Source organism: Apteryx rowi, unplaced genomic scaffold (assembly GCF_003343035.1).
Source record: "Apteryx rowi isolate R43461 unplaced genomic scaffold, aptRow1 scaffold_19, whole genome shotgun sequence".
Classification (NCBI taxonomy): Eukaryota; Metazoa; Chordata; class Aves; order Apterygiformes; family Apterygidae; genus Apteryx; species Apteryx rowi.
Window position 1 is genome coordinate 3,645,235 of NW_020448196.1, and position 24,967 is coordinate 3,670,201.

Below are 24,967 nucleotides of genomic sequence, written 5' to 3' on the forward strand. Positions count from 1 at the left end.
ATCTTTGTTTCTAAATTTTACTGTGTTACAGGGATGGAGCACCATCCATCCCGGCCCACAAGACTTCTGGGAAGCCAAGAGGAACAAGGTATTCCCATTTCAATATTACCAGACAAGCTGCCATGCAGCTACCAAAGTTTGTATTTCTCTTTCTTTTTAAAGATAAAAGAGAAAAAAGCCAAAGAGAAGCCTAACTCCCAGAACAAATCCCTTTGAAAAATGTGTTTTTGTCAGCTCCACCATGCTTTTCTTTGTGACTAATCCCTGGTGGGAGTGGGGAGTGGACTCCAGAGGTAAGGCCCCAGGTCTTTATGGTGAGGGTTCTCCTCACTGCTGAAGACTTTCCTTTGCACCCACATCCCATATTGCATGACAAAATAAAAAATAAAAAAAATTGCCCATTTGCTTGAATCCTTGCTCCTTCTTTCCTTCCCCCACCCCACCCGCTACTTTTTTCTGCATCTGAAGAAACACACAGTCCCTGTCCTTTTCTGAAATGGGGGTGTGTCCTGTCCCACCTAAGAAGCAGCACCAGCTTGTCAGGTCTTCTGCAGGTATGGGGAAGCACTGATTTAGGCTGGATAGCAGTAGATTGCAGACATCTACCACTGGCTTCGCAGAGGAGATCAGAGAGGCTTGGAGGACTCTGCTAAGGAGTCGAATGACTGGCAGCTCTCTAGACACTTTTGTCTGTTCCTTGCACCCTGGATGTCCCCTCACTTCTGCTGAACTTCTGAACCTCAGGCCAGTGGATGCAAAGATTGGTGCATGTATGTAGCCAACGTCCAGTCTTGGAGTTCAAAGATTACAAGTCTTGAATGCAATCTGCAAATCCCTGATTTTTTCAGGATAATGTGTTGGACATGACACCATTGGAGCTGCAGTAATACTCTAGAGTCAATCTGAAAATAGAAAAGCAGAGAACTGCTGGAAACTAATTCAGTCTCTTGATCCTGAAGACAGAATTTGAGAGTGCCACACCTGAAACAAGGAGGTGATTGTAAGAAGACCATCCAAGTATGCTAATGAGGGGTGTTCATGTGCTCTTGGACAAAATGCCCTGCCTATACCTAAGGCCATGCATAAATCTGTTGCAGGAGAGAATCTGCTGGTCACGCGAAGAATGGAGTCGTTCCCACTTTGTTCCTAGAGCTGCTACATAGGGATGGAAAATAGCTTCTACAAGGGGCTGAAACTGAGTCAACGTGTAGAGCAGTTGCTGCCTCACAGGTATCTTCAAAAGCCTTTCAAACTACAACCAAAAAAACAGGGTTTGGGTGGTGTCTTGCATTGTTTCCAAGTTAGAAGCAGGTCAGATTCATAAACACACTCTCCTTTGAGCTAATCTGCCTGTATGAAGCTGTTCTGACCCAGCTTCAGCAGCCGGTGAAATGAAGCAGGCTAATTTGTGTTTTTTGACAGTGTCAGCGGATTAGAGCTCTCCTTCAGCCGCTTCTTGTTTCCTGCTCGAAGCTCTGGAGTGGGAAGGCTTGAGATGACCTTTCTGTGCGACCGTTTAGCCTTTCCGCTGCACTTCTGATGTGCCTGGTCTTCTGAATGGCTTCTCTTTCTGAAGTGACCTGACACTCAGGTTAGGTTCTCACTTCGCAGGCAGGCAACAAAGTCCCAATTAAACACCCCTCTGTGTTACCTACAGGCTGTCAAATCTGTGGCTTCCTGTTCTCACTGCGCTGAGCCCTGCAGAGGAGGTGACAGGAGAGCAGTGCTGATAAAATCAGAGCACGCTGTGCCACTGAGGTGCTTAATTCTCAGGATGCGCTTGTGGTTGAAGTGTGAGAGATTAACCTGGTAGCGTGCTACTTCAGCCTGGACTTTCTCCTGGAAGGAAACAGGAACTGGACTTTATGTAGCTACAGACCGGAGAGGGACGGTCACCGCCGATGCAAACCTAGATGCAGTCGTGTGCATGGAGTTGCTTGTTGTGGGGGAGGGCAGATAGCGACTCTCGGAGCACGGTGCTGGGAAACGGGCGCTGCTTTCTTGCAACCAGGGGACGTGCGTGGTTCAGGAGGGTGAGCCCGGGTTTGGATTAGGCATTGGCAGAGAGACAGGAATAAGGGCTGGACGGAGGTCAGTCAAGCTTCACGGGGCGTCACAGGTGATACCAGGCACGTCCTGGCTTTGGAGAAATGCTGTATGGTCTTGGAAGTGCCAAGTAACAAAGCAGGTAACAGTTTCCCTGGCGAGGGCTTGATTTATCTTTGGACCCGACATTTTAGTGAGAATACGCCATCTGCTCTGTCTGGTGTGTCATTGCTGCAGGCAGCCAGCTGGGCAAGGGTGAGTATCAAGGATTTAGATTTGGGCTAAGCAGGCTTGGATGAGTCAACTTTCTGCTGACCAGCTCCAACAGCAAACAGCGGTACAAACCTTCTCGTATAGCAACTCTAAACGCAGATCGATAGAAATAAGTACTTATGTGTATAATCTCTATCTGTCTCTTCTGTCTATTGTTTATATCAGCAAGGTTCAGTTTAATCACAAGCAAAGCCCATTCAAATGCCATCATAACCCAAGATGTCCTGTAAGGCTGTCTCTCCCCGTAACCATTCAGGCGTATCTGATTTCTCACATCCAAGGATGCTTCTGTTGCTTTCACTGGGGCCGAGATTTGTAGATTTAAGGCTGTGAGTAGCCACTGTCCCATTTGACCTCTGCAGAGCTTTCCCAGGAATCCCAGTGCCCGACTCAGTCGCTTGTAGCTGAGCGAGAATGTGTCTTTCAGAATAACATCCCTTCCTGACGGATTGGCCCCGGGCGGCGGAGGCTGTCCTTTTGCAGTTGTTACTCTCAGAGCGAGGAACCCTGCTTTGTACCTTTATCCTTGAGACCTGCTGCAACTGTGTATCAGATCTTTGGCATTTAAGTCAGTTTGTAAAATCCCGTTTGTTGAAGGTTTGCCTTTCTCTTAGGCTTTTCTGTTATTTAGTAGCTATTTTATCTCTTCTAATGTGCCCAAAGGGGTTCTAGGGCATCTGTGCAGCTGAAGGAAGGGTTGGCATTAAGCAAAATTTTCTAGCTTTCTGATGATTGAGAAAACAAGAGTAGAGGTGGGGGGGAAGAAATATAAGCAGGGTTTTATGTTGAAAAAGTACCTGAAAAAGTAAAGAGAAGGATCCATGTCAGACAGGGTCCAGATGGACAAAAGCCTTGACACGAATCTGTGAGTTTTGACAACAGCAACCTACGTGGGTCTGATAAGCCGACCAAAATACAGTGTGTACCTCTGTAGCACATGCAGCTGGTAAACTTAAGATCTGTTTTCAAAAATAACCTCTTATTTTTCTGCATAACAACTTTCATATTGAAGGAGTCTAAACACTACAGAAAACAAAATATAAGGTGTGTTGACATGCAGCAAGCAGCAACATTGCACCTCTGGTTACTGTAGGAAGGGAGTTAGACCCATGGAAATTGGCCCCAGGCCTTCTCATGCTGGGGTGGAGTTGAGTTAATATGATCAGAGTCCATATTGGATATTTTTTTAGCATGTGTTTTAATTTCCTGTATTTTAAGAAATAAATTTTATATTATGGATTTTATTTTTGCACTTGGCGTGGAGCTGGTTTCACTGATTATCTAAAAGGCTTTATTGTGTTACAGGCAGTTCTGATTTCACTGGAACAATATCTGTGTCCCTGCTGTTTTCTCTTAACATCACATAACCAGGTTCAAATTCAGCAAAGAGGTAGAGCGTTAGGATAAATAGTGGGCCTTCTGCGTTACTGAATGTCTCATTCAGTCTTGAACAAAGAGCTGGATAAATTAAAGGAGTCATCTCTCATGAGAAGTGATGGAAACACCTATTACTTGAGCTGTGTTGAACTAGAATATGCTAAAACGTACTGCGGGAAACAACCATGTGCAGAAGAGTATTAGATTTAGAGGATTTAACATTATGGTTTAAAAAGAAACTATGAGTGCAGCTATCTACATGAAGCTGCTTTGTAGGTTTAGTGAAAGTGTGGGTACTGGTTTCAAAAGCAGAGAGTTAATAATGTTATTAGCATCTAGTGAGCATTTTTCATCTATGTACTCTTCAGAGATTAAGTCATCAGCATGTGGCATGCTTCTGGCTAGATTACTCCTACTGCACAGGATTTGGAACAGGTCTCTCCTGTCTGTGTGGAAAGAGCTCAGGGACAAAGACTCGATCATGGTTTACCTAGAGCACATGGTAGCAGATCCCTGTTTCAGACCGTGGCAGGATGGTGTTGCCATAAGACCACCAAGAGCCTTATGGCAGTCATTAGCATCACGAATGGAGACAAGGAGCTAGATGCACCACATGATCTCTATGGAAATTCAGCACTAACAGGCTCAAAAGATGGTCGAACTGTGGACTCGTGCTTTAAATTGACCAATTTCTCTTTTCTCATCCTGTCACTTCACCTCGTCGTTTTCTTCCCCTGTATCAGTTCCCAACCATTTCCTTCTCGACGCATCTCTTCCTTTACTTTTCATCATGTGTCTTTAACCTTTTTTGTTTCTAGGACTTCTCCCTCTGTTAAAAGAGGACCTTCCCAGCAGCTGTCCATGCGGGCTCAGGACAGGTTTGAGCTGGAGCAGTCTCCTTCACTGTGCTCCCGGAGGAATGCGTGTGCAGTGGCTCTCCCCAGCCAGGAGAGCCATCTTGTGACTTCCCCCCATCTCAAACCTGGTGGGACTCTGAGAGACCGAGGCCCGCTGAGGGTGTTGGTGAAAAGGTCAAATGAGAGAACAAGACACCAGACGTCTGTGTGTGCTCTTACAGGCCACAAGGACCAAGGACGCTTTAGGTTTCCATGGCTGAGTAACCTGTGGAGCTTTGGGATCCCAGCGTCCAACCTGGGGCACTGCAGCAGGGCGCCCCAGGCTGACGCTATCCCTTTCGTGTCCGTTTCCAGCTGTCCAGGAAGAGAGGCAGCGGGGCAAGGACCGGAACGAGAACGAGGTGGAATCAACAAGTAGCGCCAATGAGGACATGCCCGTGGAAAAGATCTTGGAAGCTGAACTCGCGGTGGAGCCAAAGACAGAGACGTACATCGAAGCAAATATGGGCTTGACGCCTAGCTCGGTAAGGCACCTCTCCCCTCGGCCCTGACCCCGTCCCGGGCACACGCGGCACGGGTGAATAGCTTGTGAGGCCTCAGTACTGATGTAGCGTGAACGCCGCAGTGAGCCTAGCTCAGAGGACCGATTATCTTAATGTTAAAGAACTGAAGTAGGGCTCCGAAATGCAACCTCTTAACCCTGCTTTAAACTCCGTGTATGAGCTTAAGTGAAAGCATGAGGAAAGCAAAGCCTGCTTTCCCTGTGTAACCAGCGACGCCGGTGCTTTTCTGTCTCAGAGCTGAAGGGAAGGGTAGCGTTTCCAGAGCTACAGAGAACAGATATTGTAAGGCGTAGTTAAAAGGGCTCACAGAGAAGGTTTTGTTTTAGTTACAGCCTGTTAGTGCTAAAAGCCAGGAAGACACTCCATGCTCGGAAGAGCTCATAGTCCAATCAAACCAATAAACAAACCTTTGTAACTGAAGTGCAAAGAGATAAGAGCTATAAAATTGGGGCGTGACTTTTCAAACGCTGAACTGCAGTGCTGCTTAGCTCTAATGAGAGAAAACCTGGCAGGGAAGTTAGCTTTCAAATTCCTTTCCTATTCAGAGGCTTGTATGATCACTGAGCCTGCTAGAAGTACCTGGGCTCTAACAGGACCTTGTCCAAATGGCGGGTATTTGATAGAAATATAGGAAAAGACTGAGAAACTGCAAAGAGGGAGACTGTCCTCATCCCCTTTCCTAACAGATTCCCTTTGCTGTGGGTTATAGCCATATTCAGAGAAAGTCTTTCTGCAAAGCAACTACCTCCAAATACAAGAGCCAACCTATCCTCTAAAGCTCTGATTTTGGGCTAGATCCTATGCATAGTCCTTGTAAAGGGCCCTACTGCAGAGAAAGGGGGCATCTGCTAGGCTGTCTAGTCCTTCTGGAGGGCGCTGAGATCCGGCTAGAGCTTTGTGAGCACATGGGCTAGCTAAACCAAGAGAGCAGAAAGCTTATGCCAAAATATCGCTCTGTGTTTCCCAGTGCTCTTTCTTAGGTGTCTATAAGGTTGAGGCCATGAAATGTAGCTATTTCTGAGAAGTAGAAGGGGACTGCTGTACTTATTTTCTGCCACATAATAACTCTTTATCTCTTTCTTCATATGAGGCTGAAGGACTGAGTAGGGAATACCTTATCTGGCAGGGCTTGATAGGAGATCTCAGAGTCAGGCTGTTCCTTGTAGGGGTCTAAGTCTTGACTGCCTCAATGGGATGCTCTGTTTGGCCTTTACCTACCAGGGTACTTTATGGCTAACTTGCTAAGTGAGGCTGTTTAGTAAAGCTAACTTACTGCTAAGGACAGAGCCGTTTCCTAAATGAAACTCTCTAGAAGTGGATGCAGGGGCATGGTGCTTGCCTGTGCTTGAAGCTCAGTTATGTACCGCGGGCAGTGATACCATCCTAATGAAGCAGCGGAGGGTCCCCATCCCTGTAAAGTTGCAATTGGCTTTTTGGGAGGAAGCAATAGGAGGCAGCTCTGCTGTGGTTCGTGAGGGGGTCGGAAAGGCTCCGATGGCTATCAGGATTAAAAATACTTCAGGGGAGTTGTAGCCAGTGTTGTGCTGACTTGAAAACAAACCCCAGAGAGGGAGCTGAAATAAATGGCTTCGTCTGGCACTGCGTCTCCTCAGCCTCTTGTAGCAAATTGAAAGCTGGTTCCTGCATAATTCAACACGCATTACTGTGAACAAGGATGTGTGTTGCATCTAAATAGAAGCAGGAGGCTTGTTGAAATGCCCTATTATTGTCAAGCAGCTTCTGTCGGTGAGGTGACATTTGTAGCAGGTTTAGCAGATGTATGAGATCAGCAGCTCGCAGTGACGAGGCCACCAGATGAGGAGAGGGAAGCCGGAGAAGCTGCCCTCCCCAGAGAGCTGATGTGATGGAAACCTAGACAAATTCAGTCCCTAATAGACACAGGCTAAAATACAAGCTGTTTGCTATTAGCCTCATATGTTGGGTCCTTCTATTTGTGCCCCTGCACCTTGGTACATCTGCTCTCAATGCTGCCAGCGAGCTAGAGAGCTCCAGCGATTGCCAGGACTTTTCCACTAGGCTGTGCCAGACTGGGACGGAGCTGGCAGCGCTTTGTGGGAGTTAACACCTCCTCTCCCAGATGCTCTCATGTTTGTGACCATCACCTTCCTGCCATGGTCCCCCAGACCACTGTTCTTGGCCTTCAAACCCTCCTCTGGTTGAGGCAGGTCGCTCTGCTTTGCCAGGCTCTGACACCACCACCGATTTCTTCCACTTGTTACAGCCTGGGACACCAGCACACACAGGGGTTTTAGCACAGGTTTCAAAGCCGATAAAAGGGGAGGGCAGTCGGGCTATCCCAGTATCTAACCAAGTCTTTCATGATGAAGCATGCTGCTTGAACGGAGGTTGGATATGGGACTGTGGGGTGAGACCCATGGAAGGCAAGGCTCTGTCAGGCCACCTTGATCTCTCACCAGAGCGGATGGGGCACGTTCACAGTTTGAACCCCATGCTGGTGAAGGGGAGTACAGAGAGGTCTGATCCTTGCGGGTGCCAGGGCACAGAAGAAGAGGGTGCTGAGCCATGCAGGAAGCAGCTAAGGCAGAGGGATCTACCACTGCAAATCTGCTGTCCTTCTGCCCTGTGTGGTGGGAGCCTGCTAAGACTCAACACTCACTTGAAGTAATTGCGCCTGTGAGCCCCTGATAACAGCTCTTCAGCCACTGCGAATAGCTGCTAATTGTGACAGTTGTCAGACTTCTGAAAGCAGGGAAGTGGATAAATCCTTTGGGAGGTTCCCACAAGCTTTGAATGGACATTTCTGCAGGATTCCTCCATGGCCTCTGTCCAAGGAAGCCATGAGACCCCTCGAGAGCTGGACATGGCTGTATGCTCTCAGTACATCGTACCTGTCCCTCAGCAGTAAGATGACATACAAGGATGTGTTTGCCCCTCTGCCTAAGCCTGTGTGTCAGCTGTGTCCCCAGCAGCTGAGAAGCTGGCCTCTTGCAGTATAAGCACCACCTTGGATGGGCTCCTGGCCACTGAAAGGCAACGCCTGTAACTGAGAGGTGTTATCCCCATTAGTTCTTAATTGGCCTTTGAGCAGCTGGTTTCAAGTCACTATTTTCTGGAAGATGTCTCCAAGCTCCTGTTTTCCAGAAGGATCAGGTGCCCGAGTGTCCTTTCATTCTGTCACATGCCGGCACCGTGCCCTTGCTATTTACTGCAGGAGGGGATTTGCTTACCGTGCATGGAGAGGGTTTCTATCACTGCTTGGTAGATCCCTTCTTGGAGGCGGGCAGGCTCTTTGAGCTTGCAAGAATGATACTTTCAGCTGCCTCTCAAGCTACAGTGATTAAAATTCTGCCAGGAAACACCATGATGGTTCCTAGAACTGTGTTCTGAGGTGTAATTAAAGCATGTGCATGGGCTCACACAGTGGCAGGGGCCTGGCCCTTCTCCTGTCCCCATGGCAGGCCCATGAGTCCTGGCCTCATCAGCGCTTCCTGAAGCGGCTGACAAACTCAGACCTTGCAGGCTGGGCCCCTTACAGAGACTTTGTATGAAGCACCAAGTGCTGGATGCAGATTGCTGTGCCCTCAGAGAAGCAGTGATAGTCTGGGCTGTGACACCTGGAGCCTAGCTTGCTGCATAAGGAAGGAGTCTTAAAGATGGTGACAACCTGCACAGAAGTATAAGCCCCAATAAAAGCTTTGGCAAAAACACCTAGTTTTCCTAAAACACCCCTTCAAACTCCTCTGAATGCTGACATTCCCCATGTTCCCAGTGAAGCACCTAATCCTGCAAAACTCCTCTTCACACCCAGTTTAGACAATCCCGTTGTCTAGAGCAAATCCTGTCTTGCTTTTCTCCCTCTGTCTGCCAGGGGACAGCCCAGTCCCTCCTCGCTTCTCCTTCCCCTGCAGAAGAGCGCTGGGTCCTGGGGCTCCCCTGAGGCAAAGCTCATCTGCTCTGAACCCCTTGGGGCTGCAGTAATGCTCCACGGCAGGGGCAGAGCCAGGAGGGAAAATTCCCCTTAACAATACTCCCAGCTCCTCAGCAGTAATGCTGAACATGAGCCCGTTCCCATCTCTCCCTGCAAGCAACAGGTGAAAATACTTTGAAGCTGGGTGGGTGCCTCTGTGCTTGCCAGATGCTAGTTATTTTAAGCCCAGAAGACCAGAGGCACTGGCCACTGAGGCACACGGTTAGCATTTGCTGTTAGGCAGCTGCAGAGCAATCTAGGCAAGGTCCCTGGAAGTGGCTCTGTAGGGGTGCAAGAGCAGAGCTCTTGCTGGGGCAGAGGGTTCGGACCCTTGGTGAGTAACAGAGAGGGGTTATATTTTACTGCTTGGACTTATGCCCTCTCTAGAAGTAGTATTTCTCTCCTCCCTTTGTTTTATGAATGTTTAGACAGCTCTCTATTCAAACAGCCAGCAAAAAAAAAAAAAAGATTAACCTCAAGATGTTTTTGCTCCCTGACCTCCTTCCTTTTGCCTTTTGTTTGCTAGCTTTCCCTTCCCGTCCCTTGGGGCCAGAAGCATCCCCAGTGGCAGGCCCAGTATGGTAGTGGTCCTGCCTCCTCTGTGCCATCATGTGGCAGGGATGTGCCCTGTGCAGCCCTGCGTGCCTGTTCTCCCCAGGTCTGTGGGTTTGGGAAGCAGCAGTGGGGCTGCAGGAGTGTGTGAACTCACCCCAGACACGCAGCGAGAGAGCAGCAGACTGGGGCTGAAGGAAGGGGCACGGGAGGCCCCATGGCTGTAGTGTCCATGCTAGGCATGTACTTTGGGAAGCTGCAATATCTAGGAAATAACTGAGCGGATAAATGGGAGTTCACCAGTGTGGTTGGTAGAAAAGAGGTAGGTGAAAAAGGGGAAAGAATGGAGGTTTGTGTGCTGAAGAGAACATGTGGTGGGACACAGACATGTAAATTGTGTGGTTCTCATCAGCTCGATCTGGGAGAAGTATTTGCCATAACAGAGCCAACTCTCAGTGAGGAATGGCCTTTTCCTGCTGAAATTGAGACTGTTAAAGGAGGGAGAGGTTGCACTGACGTTAGTGTGTGCTCCCTGCTTCAGCTGTGCTGAATTCACACCCCTTCCCTGTGTGATCCAAAGGTGAAATAAACACTCCTGCTCTGACTTTGAAACTGCTCTTTTAAGGGCATGGAAGAAAAATAATCGTACAATCAAAGCTGCTAGAAATCAGTGGGGATTACGGTGGGATATGCGGAGGGGCTCATACATCCATGTCCAGAGAGGTAAACCATATATATACACTTGTGCACTAGCAAGGTCTTTCTTTGTCAGGGTTAGACAGTCTCTTCCAGTTCCTAATCGCAAGCCCACTTGAGCTGTTAGCAGTTCCTTTAAACAGGGATTTGGTCTGTTTAGGCTGACTGTCCTCCTTGAGAGCAGATGGTTTCTGTTACTGGATAATATTTCAAAAGAAAGGGTTTTTCTCCTTTTCTGTAATGCCCCCATTATTGCTGCTTTTTCGAGCTATGAGATTCTGGCATGAGGAATGCGAGAGCTGCACAGGCTGGGTAGCACGAATGCAGGAGACTGTCCTTCCCGTGGCTGGAGTTGGTGCCAACGTGAAGCGAGTTGGTTAGTCAGCTGGTGCAACGGGCAGGACACTCGCTGGTGTCTCAGCACTCCTGGGGTCTGTTCTGGAGCTGGCTGTCCTGCAGGATGAGCCCTCTTCCTCCCCTGCCTTGTTTTTCCCTCCTGCCTTTTGGCTATTTAGCCTGAATGGTGAATAACACTGTTAAACACAGCACAGAGGCAGGAAGCCCTTCCAGCTGCTTGTCCAGTCTCTCTTCTTCCTGCTCCACGTTTTCTGAGCCTTTAAATCTCCTTCTCTTTGCAGCCCAATGACCCGGTAACGAACATATGCCAGGCAGCGGACAAGCAGCTCTTCACCCTGGTGGAGTGGGCAAAGAGGATTCCCCACTTCTCCGAGCTGCCCCTGGATGACCAGGTCATCTTGCTCAGAGCAGGTGAGTGGGAAGCTTCACTACATGGGCACCGACGAGGAGCCCCATCAGGGCTCTAGGACTGTTATGTCTTGCAAGTGACAGGTATTATGCTTAGATTTAGTTCCCTGCAACTTGAAAGTCATTAGCTGCTTCTGAATAATAGCCTCTGATAATTCAATTGCTAAATAGGTTTTAAAAAGCCCCAAGGGACGTGTTACTGAATGTGTTCCAAAATGTTGCACCAGCTGCCAATCAGCTGAAAAATGGCCCAACTTCGTCTCTGATGAGCAAGGCTCTCGGAGATGTGTGGTGGGTTATTTAAATCAAGGGAACTATGCACTGTCTTCCTCCCAAATGGAGACTTGAAAGAGAAGTGGGCTTGGGATGCCGTGAAATTTCGTAGAAGATGTTTGATCATAATTAAAAACAGAAAGGGGAGAAAAACATATAACCCTCCCTCTCCCACCCACCAAGATGAAAATAAAATTCTCCAGGCTTATTTTAAATTTCCTTGCGCTGCAGGGAGTCTGCAGGAATGGACGTTTTGGGAGGTTAAAAGCAGTTAGCTGTGAAAAGGGCCTCCTTCCATTAAGTAAATTCAAGCCCCTACTGCTGGCAGATTATGTACAAAGACTGGGGAGGGCAAAAAATCAAGGGCAGAACTCGACAAGGGTGCATTTTAGGCATGAAGCTATTTGCATAGCTCCAACCATCAGATAAGTGATTAAACAAGCTGTGGCTTGATGCAGCGGAGAATTTTTCTTGCTTAAACGAAGGGGAAGTCAGGTTGTCAGTGGGACACATGAAACTGCTTCCAGCAAATGACAAAGTTGATATGAAGGATGAAATTGGGAGAGGAAATGAAAGGATTTTGACAACTGTCTGTGGTGCCCAGCTCTCAACTTGGCAATTAAAAGCAAAAAAAAAACCAACCCTGGACTACCTGAAGCCAGGAATTAAGGGGGAATTTGGTGTAGAGCAGAGGTACAGCCTCAGACCAGGGTGAACTGGTGAACTAAGTGGAACAAACCAGTCCATCAGCCGTCCAAAGAAACCAGAGCAAGCCAGGGACTCTGAAGTCCACCAGGAAAACTTCTGCTTTTGTTGTTTTCTGAATAGAAGTGTCCCCTGTTGCGTGAGGAAAGGTGGCCAGAGGCATCCTTCCACTGAGAACTGGTGGGATGCTTTCCCATGAAGTGGTAGGGAGATGATAGTTTTAAGGTTTGTCTCATTTCCCCAAAAGGCCCTTTTATAAGGAATGGAAGATGATGGGATCACTGTTGTCCTCCTTCCTACCATGCAACGCTAACTGTCACTCTGATTATTTTTTTTTAATAGAGGATGACTGTAGCTCGAATGCACAAATATTAATACTTTCTGCAATTTTTTCATTGACTGTTAACTAGTATAACTGCATATCCTGGCCCTTTATACAAATATCCAGTTCCTCCTGGAATCTCAGTAAAATCCTTGGCCTCAGTGGTTTCTGGGCAATTAAGTCCCACAATTTACTGGTGTAGAATTTCCACTCTTCTAATTTACTAAAATGTAATGTTAGAGTCGCATGTTTTCTCTTGTGGTTACAACAGTAGTCTGGGAATGGGAAATTTGGAGGTTTTATTCCTCCTCTTGAACTCTGAGCTTGAGCAAGTCACATGTCCTCTCTTGACTGCTCCAGTTTGCCTTTTGGTAGCGATGCTTCTTTGAGCTTCCATTTGGTGCTGGCTCAACCTGCTGGTATTCGTACAGCCGGCTCAGGGCCGCCTCTGGAAAATGGAAAGGGTGTATTTTTGAAGAGGGTCTCTAGAGCTGCTTGTTGAGAATGAATGAGGGGGGAAGCATCTCTACAGAAATCTTTGAAATGAGGGCTTTTTGCAAATGCTGCAAGGAAGAGCTGAATTCAAATGAAGAGCTGTATTTCGCTTATGTGAAACAGAAACAAAACCCACAACAACAGTTCAGGGTTTTGTTTTCTGTGTAGAAGAAGGCTAATAAAGTCTAAATTGGAGACTTGGTGACCTGACGTTCTCACCTTTATGTTGTTGCATATTATTTTTTAAATGATCCTCTACGTTCTCTTTTTGGCTCATTTTGTATCAAGCCTATCTATCGCTGAAGTAGGACTCCAGCCCCCTTTCTTGACGTTTTCATCCCAGCTTTTTTCCTCCCAGCAGCTGAGCCGTGCCGCCTCCCCTAGCCCCAGGGCTGCCTCCTGGAGGGGGGAGCGTGTGAACCTGCCACGTACCCAGGCTGGGGCTTTGGGGCCGCTCCCTGGGGTGGCGGAGAAGGTGGCTGCGGACCCCGCTGTGTCCTGGCGATGCATGCTTTGCCGTGGCTCTGACTGCGGTCGCTCCTGCAGCGTATCCTGCAGCCGTGTCCACAGGACCAGCTGCACCCAGCAGGGCAGAGCGCCAGGAGCAGCCTGGGCATGGGCTCCCAGCTCCCAGCACCTTGGTTGAGCGAGGCCTCAGATAACCTTCCCGCAAAGTCTTTTAACCAGTGGCTCTATCTATTATTGAGTGCAGAGAGTGGCCTGCTGAGAACAGCTGCCCATGAAAAATTTAAGTCTTAAAATTTAGCTAAGAGCGTTAGTCAGGTTCATTCATGCATCCTCTGAGGCAAAATTAAGTGGAACACGTGTCTTTGGAGGAGTGGTGCTGGATGTGCCAGCGGTAGCTTTCCTTGGTAATCCTGAATCATTTCAAAATCTTCACTCTGAGCTTTTTGAAGGAGAAGGAAACTCAACTTTTCAAGCCTGTTTTCCTCAGGTTTTCTTTTTTCCCCAAACTTGCTACAATTGAGATGGCAGTCACTTGAAGTTTTCTTGGCATTGAGGACAGTCTGCAAAGCGGGACAGAGAATCAGATCTCTAAAATGGAAATTCACTTCATAGGATTGAGTGGTGAGGGGGGGAAGCTTTGTAGTGAGATGGGCTAAGGCAGTGGTCACTGCGCTGTCTGGTGCCTTCCTTACCCGAGGTGAGCAAAAGCATCCTCGGTGGCTGCAGTTCCTCTACTTGAAATGAAAGGACTAGCAAGCCTCAAAGAAAGCTGATCTGCTTTTTCAGCAGTTGGGCTGAAATGTGAAATTCTTTGGGCAAACTTGTTTGATGTTTAACTCAGATTTGCTACCTGTGGTAGTACTTAATTTTCCCCTGCTCTCTGCCTTGTCCCTGTAGCTCATCAGCTCTTTGGGGCAGCAATTCTATGCCAAAAGCACCAGGTAGAAGTAGGGTCCCCATCTCAGCCAAAACATCCCAGCTCTAAATGGCAGTAATTCTTCTGAGGGAATGCTGATTAATCCCACGCTTCTTAGTTGGAATAACAGTGCAGATGTTGGTGGCACCCCATAGCCACAACACTTTCACGTATTCTTGGCAAGCCTTGCTCTGAGGCTGCCTGTGGATTTGCTCAGGCAATGCAAAGAGGTGACACTGAGGTTTTGCAGAGCTGCAACAGATGGGTGTTAGGTCATGGCTGGAAGGGCAGAGTTACGAAAGCTGGCACTGGGGAAGGACATTGCAAACCAGTGTTGTTTTTTTTTTGTTGTTGTTGATTAAAGTTGCAGGGAAGATCTGTGATCTGTATGTGGAATTGCTGTGGGTCTGCATGTGGTGGGCAGCAGGAAGCACCTACAGCACCTTTCTGTGGGTCACCCTTGGTCTGGCTCCAAGCGGGTGTCTTCAGTCTTGGAGCACAGCTCAGGCAGACTCCTCGTTCAGCCCCATATCCTCTCCTCAATTCTCCTGGTGTTTCATAGTGCTGCAATCCCTCTGGAAGTGCCAGGCCCCACCCAGTAAATAGCCAAATAAATGTTCCCTTGATTGGGGTGGAAACATCCTGTAGCCACTTAGGAAACAGTGAACTTTATTCCTTGTCGACATTTCTAATGGCACAACCCATCTCTGCTACAGTGGGTAAATACAGTACGCATGGACCTTGTGTTGATTCCTGAGTTGCAAGCCCCAGTCAGCGAGAAAAGGCATGTTTCTGTGGCAGGAGAGGAGATGAAGGGTATTGTTGTCTTGCTTTTCCAGCATGGAAGAAAAAAATCAAATATCCTGAGATTTCTGGACCCTGCCAAGCAATTCTGTGTTCTGGACATCAGAATGTTTTCAGACCAAGTATATCAGCCCCAGGAGGAGTGTGAGACTCTCCAGGGTTGCATAAAACCTGTCTTCTCTTATCACAGATGCCTCTCCTTACAGCAGGTTGAAAGTCATTGAAATTTCAACCCTTCAAGCTTACTTGTTCTGGATTTGTTTCAGGCACTTTTTGACTCAGCTGGTAACAAATTTTAGAAATTGAAACTGTTAAATTTAAATAGGGAACTGAGAGGGAAGTCGTATCTTCCTTCTCTTTCCAATTTGTAACTAGTTCAAACTACTCCCTTGGCATCCAGGCTCAGAGGATGTGTGTTTTCATATTTTCTGAAGTGGCACATTCAGTAACAAATATGACAAATGCTTCTTTTCAAGCAGCTCTGGAAAGTTTTTGTTACTGGCTGTGTGGGAAGGACCTTGGTAGACCAGTCGTGGATGTAGGACCTCCATGTGGGATCTCTGTGTAGGAGTGCAGTACAACCATGGGTCTGAAGATAGTTGTTCGCTTCAAGTATTTACAGTTGAAGTAGATGGCCAGAAGAGAGAAATCTCAGCAAGAGTTCTCGTGGTCCAGGTTTACACAGTTGAATCATGGTGAATGAATTGTGTGCCTCACTGTGGCTTAAAAATAAGCCCAATTAGCTGATAGAAAACAATAATAGCTCTTTAACTGCTACCAGGCATGGAGTATAAAGTCAGATCATGAGCACAAGGCTCCATATCCACTCATAGGTTGATACAGAGAAGAGCGGGGTGGAGAGCTATTTGCACTAGTGCCTGCTAGGGTTATAGAGGAAATTACTTTCTTTATTACGTTTTTAGTGCATTGGCTGCTTACTGTTTCTTCCCCCCACCTCTCCCCCTTCCGTGACATCCAAGAAAGGGTTGGGTGTCAGGGAAGGTTCTTCCACCTTCTGACATCCAGCAGTTTCCTAGGGACTCTAGCAAAGGCAGACTTCTAGTGAATTCCTCCTCTCTTCTTAGAGAAGATTAGTGCCAGAGAAGTGACTGCTGATCTCTGAACCCCCTGACGACCCCGTGGCTCTAACCTGCGCCCTTGGTTGTTTTCTCCTCCCCAGGGTGGAATGAGCTCCTAATCGCCTCCTTCTCCCACCGCTCCATAGCTGTGAAAGACGGGATCCTCTTAGCCACCGGGCTCCACGTGCATCGGAACAGTGCTCACAGTGCTGGTGTTGGTGCCATCTTTGACAGGTGGGAAGACGGAGGGGATGGACGGTGGGGAATGCACCTCAGCCCATCTTGCCTAGGCATCTCCATCTCTCTGTCTCTCTCCACTGCTCTGCCCCAGGACATGCGCTGTCCATTTCCCATATTGCAGCCCGCTTGAGGTGCGGATGGAGGTGTGTTGGCAGATAGGCTCTTGGTCAGAAGAGCCCAGGCTGAGGTGGGTGTCCGTCCCGCTGCTTGTGTGAAAACGTTGTGGTCTTTGCTGCAGGCAGGAACATTAAATCCCCCCTCTTAAACATGCAGAAGCCTACAGCCCAAAATAGTCACTGAGAGGACTGCCCAGTGTAAATCAAACCCTCTTTCATGGGGTCCATATGGCTTATAACATTATGAGGAGGCCACTTGTTTACTTCTTTTCATCTTTAATTGGACCAAGATATGGTTATATTTTCACCAAAAGTACCCAATAGGTTCCACATGCATATCCCAAGGGCTCCTTTTAATCCTGTGCTTTGGAAGAATGTTTTAAAGTGTGGCTTCCAGAGCGTATGACCCACAGCGTGACTCCAGACACTGCTTAAATTGTGGCTGATTTCTTTGCCCAAGACTCATCCTGAGATGGCTTAGTTGAAACCAAATCACCTTTGCTTTTTTGCTTTGCAAGGAAATTGCTCTTCAGACCTGGGTGACATCATTTGTTTCCTGTGAGGTCATAAGTGCAAGATCATGACTTCACTGCAAGATCTAACAGGAAAAACTGGGCAATGAGTGGAAAATATTTCAAGACCAGCACCTGCAATAAGAGCAAAGGGACTAATAAAAATTACCGGCAGAGGAAATTGCTTTCAGATACCTGTTTTTTTTTTATTTTTAGGCAGCTTTCTCTAGTGCCAGAGCCTCTTAGTGAATGTATGAAGCCAGCTCTTATGGTCCCTGTTGTATCTCACAGGAACTATCGATGTTCCTAATGAACTATTTTTGATGAAGGAGGAAAACGAGGGCATTTTCCTGAGCTGGTATAAATGAGCACTATCCCATGACTTCATTAAACATGCCCCAGAGGACCTCACTCTGGGACTGACACCTGGTTTTTCATTTCTTTTTAACACTGACACCTGTGATTTTTTTGTGTCCTTTGCAGAGTACTGACAGAACTCGTGTCAAAAATGCGAGACATGCAGATGGATAAGACAGAGCTAGGCTGCCTGCGAGCCATTGTCCTCTTCAACCCCGGTACATGCAGTTGCCTTCTCTCTCAATTCTCCAGTCCTCTCCTGACTGATGCTGTGTCCTTTTGGCTCCTTCTTTCATTACCTCTAAAGCTCTATTGCAAATCACTCTAGGCACTAAACCCCGAGAACAGGGTGAGACAGAAGAGACAGGAGTGAAAGCAGAATGAGTGCTACACGTGCACCTTTCACCTTTCAAGTATGTTCCTGGCAGGCCGGGGATGATCTAGCTCCATACCCATAACTGCACCTGAACTCTCCAGGCCTCCCTTTCCAAGGGGCGTTTAGGGTTGAGGGCAACACTTCACATGCCAAAATGTTCTCCCTGCGGGGCGCATCGTTGTTCAGCTGAGATCTTGTGAGGAGAGGGCGAATGCCACCTTTTGGGGGCTAACTCCTACTGTGGGCTGTGTTCTCCGCTGAGGTGGAGGGGCTTTAATTTTATCCACTTACAGGGTCCTCCTATTTTTAGCGTTTCAGCTGACTCAGTGAAAGGAAGGTTCTGATGCTTTAGGACGCTGTCTCTGAACAGGGGTAATTGTGAATCCAGAGATCTTTTAAGACAAAACTAAGATGAGGGCAAAGTTAGAGCATGGATATTATTGTCCTCTGTTTCCTAATCTCAACATCCTAGAGATTTTATTAACTGGGTTTCTGGATAAGTCACCTGCAGAGCCTGGAAAGGGTGAAGGATACAAAACTGGCTCATAAGAACCTTTTTGTCCTCAGCTTGTATGGTTTTACAGAGTCCAGGATGCTTTCAAATTAGATTACTTCTCCCCTTTGTCCTCTGCTGCCCAAGGGAAGGAGGTTCAGTCTTGGAGGTTGTCTCTAGCATTTCTGGTGGCAAAGCCACAGTACGTCAGTAGATCTACTGGCATGATGTAGATGCCTATATATCTCTGTTGGGGGATTTTCTGTCTTTTAGAGTGGGTCAGTCCAGAGCAGAAACAGGTGGCAAACAAGGATACAAACCTCTGCACCTATGGCCACCCCATCCACCTATGCCTGTGTGCCCTCCACCGCTCTTTGCAGAAAGGATGGGTCGTGTGCGAACGCTGTTCCTTCTCTGGCCTTTCCCACCCTCTCCAGGCCAGTGTGTTTTAGCAGGGTTCAGTGGCTGTTTCTTGTTTTTGTTTGACTTTTAAATTTTTATTGTAATCATCAGTAATTTATCGTCTGTAATTTGGGAGTAGCCATGTATGGTAAAAGAGGGGGAATCTGGAGAGGTTCCCATCATGCCTGGGCTTGGGGATATCGCTTGCTTGCCTGTCCCTTTCACCCTACTAAAAACAGCCGCAGCGTCTCCTCCCCCTCCGGCCCCGCTGGGAGACGCGGGAAGCACCGCAGTCCGGGGTTGGATCGGGTTGGGATTGCAGATAGTCACTGAATCATGGGGGAGCTGCCAGTGCAGGGGCTTTTTTTTCAGCCCTGCCACAGTGCTTCATGTTGGAGGGAGAAATCCCACAAGCCCATGACTTGAGGGGGAGCTAAAGCCTTTGGATGAGGCTCTGCGACCACTGAATGAGCCAAAATGGTTGGGTTTGGGATGTGACCTGTCTGGTGAAACAGAGCTATAGTCACAGAGCAAACCTATAAGGTCTTGACGTGTTAGGTTCATGCCCCAAATAACCTGGGGCTGAGACCCTGTGACCACAGAAAGGCTCTATGCCCTGATCTGTTTGGGGCTGTTGGTGGCCGGCAGGGTAGAGCTGGCTGTGCACACTCACGGGGTTGCGAGTCCAGAAGTGCCTGTTGACTTTGCCTGCCTGAAAAGCCTTGAAGTTTGTGTCCTTTTTGGCTGATGGTCTTTTCATTGTCTTGCAGATTCGAAAGGTCTCTCCAACCCGGCTGAAGTTGAGGCATTACGGGAGAAGGTGTATGCATCGCTAGAGGCATACTGCAAACACAAATACCCCGACCAGCCTGGGAGGTGAGTGGCTGGGTGTGCCCCATCCTCCCCAGCAGTGTGTGCCTCGAGCCACTGCAAAGACTTGTTGGAAGTGGTGCTGCAGCCTGGGGGAGGTCTCTGAGAGCCCATCTTCCATCTGCGCACCTGCAGCACGTGAGTGCTGGGTCCCTTTTATTTAGGGTTCTCACCCTGTTCCCAAGCCTTCTGAATGTGGGTAGCTCTCTGCAGAGAAAACTGCTCATTTTTAATCCGCTTCTGCTGTGGACATCCTTAGAAAATCCCACAGTGAAGGGGAGGGAGGTCTTTATTCTCATGCTAGCAACTGGCAAGCGTGGCGCAGGGGAGCGATGCAGCCAGTCCGACAGTAAGGGTCACGCGGTAAAGGCAGTGACGAGACCTGCAGCGTCCTGGCTCCTACTGCTACAGCAGTGGGATGAGCACATGGGGGAACGGGTATCATTTCCCTTTTGGAAACCGCTGAGAGCAAGCCACAGCAAAAACAAGACACACACGGAGTTAATTTTCAGTGGCAGATGAGCATCATTGCTGGGAAGTGAAAGCCTCAATTGATGCTCTCTTCTCCCCTCCCCTCTTCCCCCAATCCAGCTGGGAATGGGAGGGGGAATTAGGAATGCTTTCCTGGACCTCTCCAAAGCTGAGTGGGCGCATTTTCCCAGTTACAGCCTGAAGCTGGCAACTGCCAGTTAAGTTACTGACAGTCATTTAAGAAACCAAGCAAAGCACTGGAAACTGCTGCTGGTAGATATCATTGCTGAGGCATAAATATTGGGAAAAACAGCCCAAGCAACTAGGATTTGCATCTTACCTGTATTCCTGGCCTTGCTTATCTGGATGGTTAAAAAAAGAAAAGAAAAAAAGATGCTCTTAGACTAGTGAATGCAGTGGGCAGATCACTGCCTCAGAAGCAATATTGCACTGTGTTTCCCCGCCGCCGCTGTGGATATCAGTGTACTGGCAATTGAAAGCAGACATGTTGTTAAGGGGCTTCTTGGATGTTCATGATTGGGTTGTGGAGGGGAAAATTAGGATGAAGATACCGTTGGGTGTTTTTGATTTTTTGCGGCGAGGAGGGGAAATGAGTGTTGATCGTGGTGCATAGAGCAGGGATGATTACCTCTCCTCCCTCTGTGTAGTTTGCTTGGACCCCAGGCCAACTCTAAAGCTAGCTGCTCTTCCTGTAAAACGTTATTAAATTGCACACCCTAAGCAAATCCAGATCCTGGACTTTGGCTGTTCTGATGTTTCAGAAGAGCTCTGCTCCCCTTTAGGCTCAAAATGTGCAGCCAGCCGTAAATGGCACAAGGAGAGCTGCATTTGGAAATCCAGCCAGGAGCTCTCCTGGAATATTTGCCCCATGGGAAGCTCTCTTAGCTTCAAACAGGCATCCAGTGTCTGCAGCTGAATCTTGTGGCTCGCGCACGCGGCTGCTCGCTGGTTTGCTGCTGCGGGCTGGGGTGGGACTTGGGAGCAGGACAACGCGGCAACAAGTCCCAGGAGCGTGTGGCCTCTCTGGTCAGCGCTTTCAGTTGTGCCCACTCTTCTTTTGCCAAGTGAAGTGGCCTTGCTTGAGGAACCAAAGTTGCTGAAACAATGGCCAAAATCTATTCTCCAGGGGCACTACGTCAGTGATACAGAAGGGAGCGTTTTAGATCCAATATCCTGGACCATGGGCTCTTGAGTATGATGATCTCCTGCCGGCTTTGAAAGACCTTGAACTGGGCAGCTGACATCCTTGAGCATCTCAGTTTCCCTCTGTAAAGGGGATCCTGACACCTTCTTTGCGAAAAGCTTTAGGGACAACACGTGTAGGGCTGTACCTATGAGAGCCGTGGCGGAGCACTGCTAACCTTACTGCCTCTGTTGCGGCACAGGACAGCAGTGGATTCAATCCAAATGGCTCGGGAGGGTTAATTCGTAGGCTCGGAATCCAGAGTTACACAATAGCTAAATGAAAACTCTCAGGAGCGCTCTCCATCCTCCTGGTCTAATGGCACAATGTGATCACCATCTGGGGCTGGAAACAAGTTCTTCCTGTGGTTGAGCAAATGCACGGTTGAGCCTTCGCAGGCGTTGCACGCCCTCCCCTGCTTCAAGCTGCGGCGAACGCTTAGCTTTGCCGCTGCCAAATTTCAAATGCCCTTTGGTGTGTGACTTCAGCCAAGTCCTGGCTAAGTAGTCCGTGATCAAGGGCTCGCAAGCTCGATGTAAACATGATGGCACCAAAAATGAACTTCTCTGCAGCAGCGAGACGAAAGGAAACATTCCTAGGAAAAACTGAGCAGCGCTCCCTCCCCCAGGGCACCCCCTGCTCCTTGTCCAGGGAGGGCATGGTGTCTACGTGACATGGAGCAGCCGCGGGTAATCAGGGCTATTTTCCCCCCTCCCAGCCACAGCGCTGGCACATTGCGCTGCGGGCTGGTTATCTCACAGTTAAACATATCTGAGGGCTGGAGCCATCATCTGGTTTGGTTTAAAGTGAAACTTCCTGAATGGGATGGTAGGACTGATTTGTTTTTCCTGGCTCTTGTCCCACTGTTCTCGCCAGCTCAGCAGAAAAAAAGAGAGAGAGAGAAGTGTGTGTGCATATATAATATCTGTATGTTTGTGCATGTCTCTCTCTATGTATATATTTTTTAGAGAGTCCCCTTCTCCCTGTGCTGGCTCGGTTCCGGCCATTGCGCTGCACTGCTTATGTCGAAGCCCTGATTGTGCAGCAGTAAAAACAAAGAGAGGCGCTCTCAAGGATTAAAGGGCCTTTCTCCCTTTTTGGGAGCACTCGCACAAAAAGCCATGGGGTACGTGTAAGGAGGTGACATCCCCCAGCGTCTCTCCTCTTGAGACCTTGTGAAGCTCACCCGAGGCTCTTGGCAGCGAGGCTCATGCAGGCAGACGTGATGAGGTGCAGGCACCCTCCACCTCCGGGGGCTGTGCTGCCGCCTTCTCCGGAGCCCCAGCGCACCTTGCCTGGTGCAGAGGAGCCCGTGGCTTTCACCCTGCTCCGTGGCCTCCTTTGCCAGCATGCATCATCCAGCAGCCCTCCAAGCCAGCTGGCTGCTTGGCTTGCTCTGGCCAGGAGGCTGGCGTGCAATAGCCTTTCTCCAGCACAGCTGGCCAGCCCTTGGGCTCATCTCTGCCTGCTGGATTTGGCTGGAGTCGGTGGGCCCCGTTAATTGCCTAGAGCAATGGCGAGGCTGAGCTTGTCCAAGCTGGGACCGCGCTGGTCGCTTTGTCCTCCACGAGCTCCTTCTTCCAGCGCTGTCGGCTCTCTCCAGCCCCCCTGCCTCTCCCCTCCCCGAGCTGCACGCAGCACTCGTTGCCTGTCAGCGCTCTTAAAAGCATCGTGGGTGCAACCTGAAAAGCGTCTCTGCCAGGCAGGGTTGGGAGAAAGGGCTTTTGTTTAGCCGGGGGTTAGCTGAGCCCCACCAGACACTTTGTGCCAGGCAGGGAGCAGGGGAGCAGCTGCTGGCAGCCCCCTGGACCCAGGTGCAGACAAGGGGGCTGCGCGGTGGCTCCCCAGGAGAGATCTGCTTTGGGTCTAGCGTTGCCAGCTTCAAGCCTTTGCTTCAAAAGCTACTGTCTCCTTTCATTGGCTTCACCCCAGAAGTGCCTTCAGCCCAGCTTTCTGCCGTGCAAGCAGGTCCCGAGGGCTCAGAGCGGTGGCAGCAAGTAACCTGGAGTGACATCTGTGCAGAGCTGCCTGTGAGGTGCCCAATCCTTACATGAAGGAGGCATCACCAGGTGAACTGCTACTCAGCTCTGTGAGATACCCACACTCAGCATCCCCTCCATCCCTCCTCATCCTCATGACTGGTTTCAGTTTTCCCTGACCCAAATCAGACTGGTGTAAGCTGCTGCACTGCTGAATGTGAAAAGCCTAGCTCAGTAGGTTTCTCCTCTCCTTGGTTGTGGTGTAAGGAGTCCACAAATGTTTCAGGGCACTCTCTGAGTGACTGCTGGAGAAGCAGATAGTGTGACTCACATGCATGAAGCCAACAGTGCACCCCAGTCCAGAGGGGACTGCCTTTAGTTTGTTTTTTATTCTTTCAGTTTTGCTCCCAGCTGTTTGTTGTGAATGTCATCTTCACTGTGGCTGCCTGATCTTCAAGGCCTGGGACACACATACCCATGAGTCATTTCTCTGGGTTTAGCCCCATGACTTTGGTAGCAAAAGAATCCCAGCTGTGTCTGACTCAGATCCATTTTGAGCAGGAGCAGTGTCAGAAGCTTTGCGGGTCATGGGCAGAAATGGGGCCGCAAGTGGGATCTCTAACCATGCTGTATCTCCTGCCCTCCCTAGGTTCGCCAAGCTCTTGCTCCGTCTCCCTGCGCTCCGGTCCATCGGCCTGAAATGCCTGGAGCACCTCTTCTTCTTCAAGCTAATAGGCGACACACCTATCGACACCTTCTTGATGGAAATGCTGGAAGCGCCTCATCAAATGACTTAGAGAACTGCTGCTGGGTCAGTCCCTACCGCCTGGCCGGGGCCTCCCGGGGCTCCTTCCTCTGCTTTTCTCCTCCTCTGCCCCAGCCCCCTTCCCTGCCTCGTCTCCCTGATGCTGGAGACACCGTCTGATCTTCTCCGTCTGCTCCCCGGGGCGACACCCTGAAGTCCTTGCCTCCTCGTCATGTTGACCCTTGTTCATTTGCTGTCATTGCTGCGTCTAAAGATCTGGTAGCTGTTTCCCTACAGTAGCTGTAGAGAAGTGGGAACGGAGTGTTTTTCACAAGCGACCACAGCTCTCCCCTGCGCCCTGGTCCCCCCTGCTATTCGTAGCGAGCCGCGGGCCGGGTTTTTCGGTACCCCGTGTGCCCCCCGCGGTCGGGGTTGCGTTTCCCGGCGCTGGGAGTGGGGGACGGTCCGAGCAGGCCGCGGCGGCCCTTTGGGCAGTGGGGTTCGGATGAGGGGAGCAGTTTAACTCGCTGAATTGCAGCTGGCTATTTTCAGAGGATGGAGTTTTTGAAAAAGAGAAGAGAAAAAAAAATCTATTTTTGGTTTCCAACTATTATTAATAGTCTTAGTAGTTACTTCTCCGAGGGAGAGGCAGCCCTCACCGTGCCCTGCAAATGAGTCACCCGTGGCTGCACAGAGCCTTCTCCTTCCAATTCAAAGCAGAGGATTTGGGATTGATCTTACTCCCCCCCCCCCCCCAATAAAGACCTGAACGGAGAGAGGAACAGTGGTGCGGAGAGACGGAGCCCCCCCGCCCCTCGGCGCGGAGGGCAGCGCAGGACGGCAGCGGCCGGAAAGGCCCCGCTTCCCGTCTGGAAGGGCAGCCGGGCGCCGCTGCTGTTTCCAAAGATGACTCTTCTCCCGGCTGCGGAGCTAAGCCAAGCAAACACGGGCCAACTGGAACGTGCGGGTCTGCAGCGCTTGCTTTAAGGCTGCGAGGGACTCGCAGTCGCCCTTTGGCAGCTCGCTGGCACCCCCGCGCCCACAACACTACACCCGTTTCAC

The 24,967-nt window shown here is 49.3% G+C and overlaps 1 protein-coding gene across 6 annotated transcripts in view; it reads left to right on the forward strand.

Annotated features, from left to right (window-relative positions):
- The window catches only part of RXRA (retinoid X receptor alpha), an 83,433-nt gene extending 58,806 nt beyond the window's left edge, over positions 1-24,627 (forward strand). For 5 of the 6 annotated variants that reach the window (XM_026062277.1, XM_026062276.1, XM_026062278.1 and 2 more), the window contains 6 exons: positions 4,908-5,077; positions 10,952-11,081; positions 16,242-16,374; positions 17,492-17,583; positions 19,407-19,512; positions 23,810-24,627. In XM_026062277.1, the coding sequence (XP_025918062.1) occupies positions 4,908-5,077; positions 10,952-11,081; positions 16,242-16,374; positions 17,492-17,583; positions 19,407-19,512; positions 23,810-23,957 (779 nt within the window). In that variant the 3' untranslated portion in view covers positions 23,958-24,627. The remainder of the gene's footprint in view (positions 1-4,907; positions 5,078-10,951; positions 11,082-16,241; positions 16,375-17,491; positions 17,584-19,406; positions 19,513-23,809) is intronic. The other variant, XM_026062282.1, reaches the window with a different exon arrangement.
- The last annotated feature ends 340 nt before the right edge of the window (positions 24,628-24,967 follow it).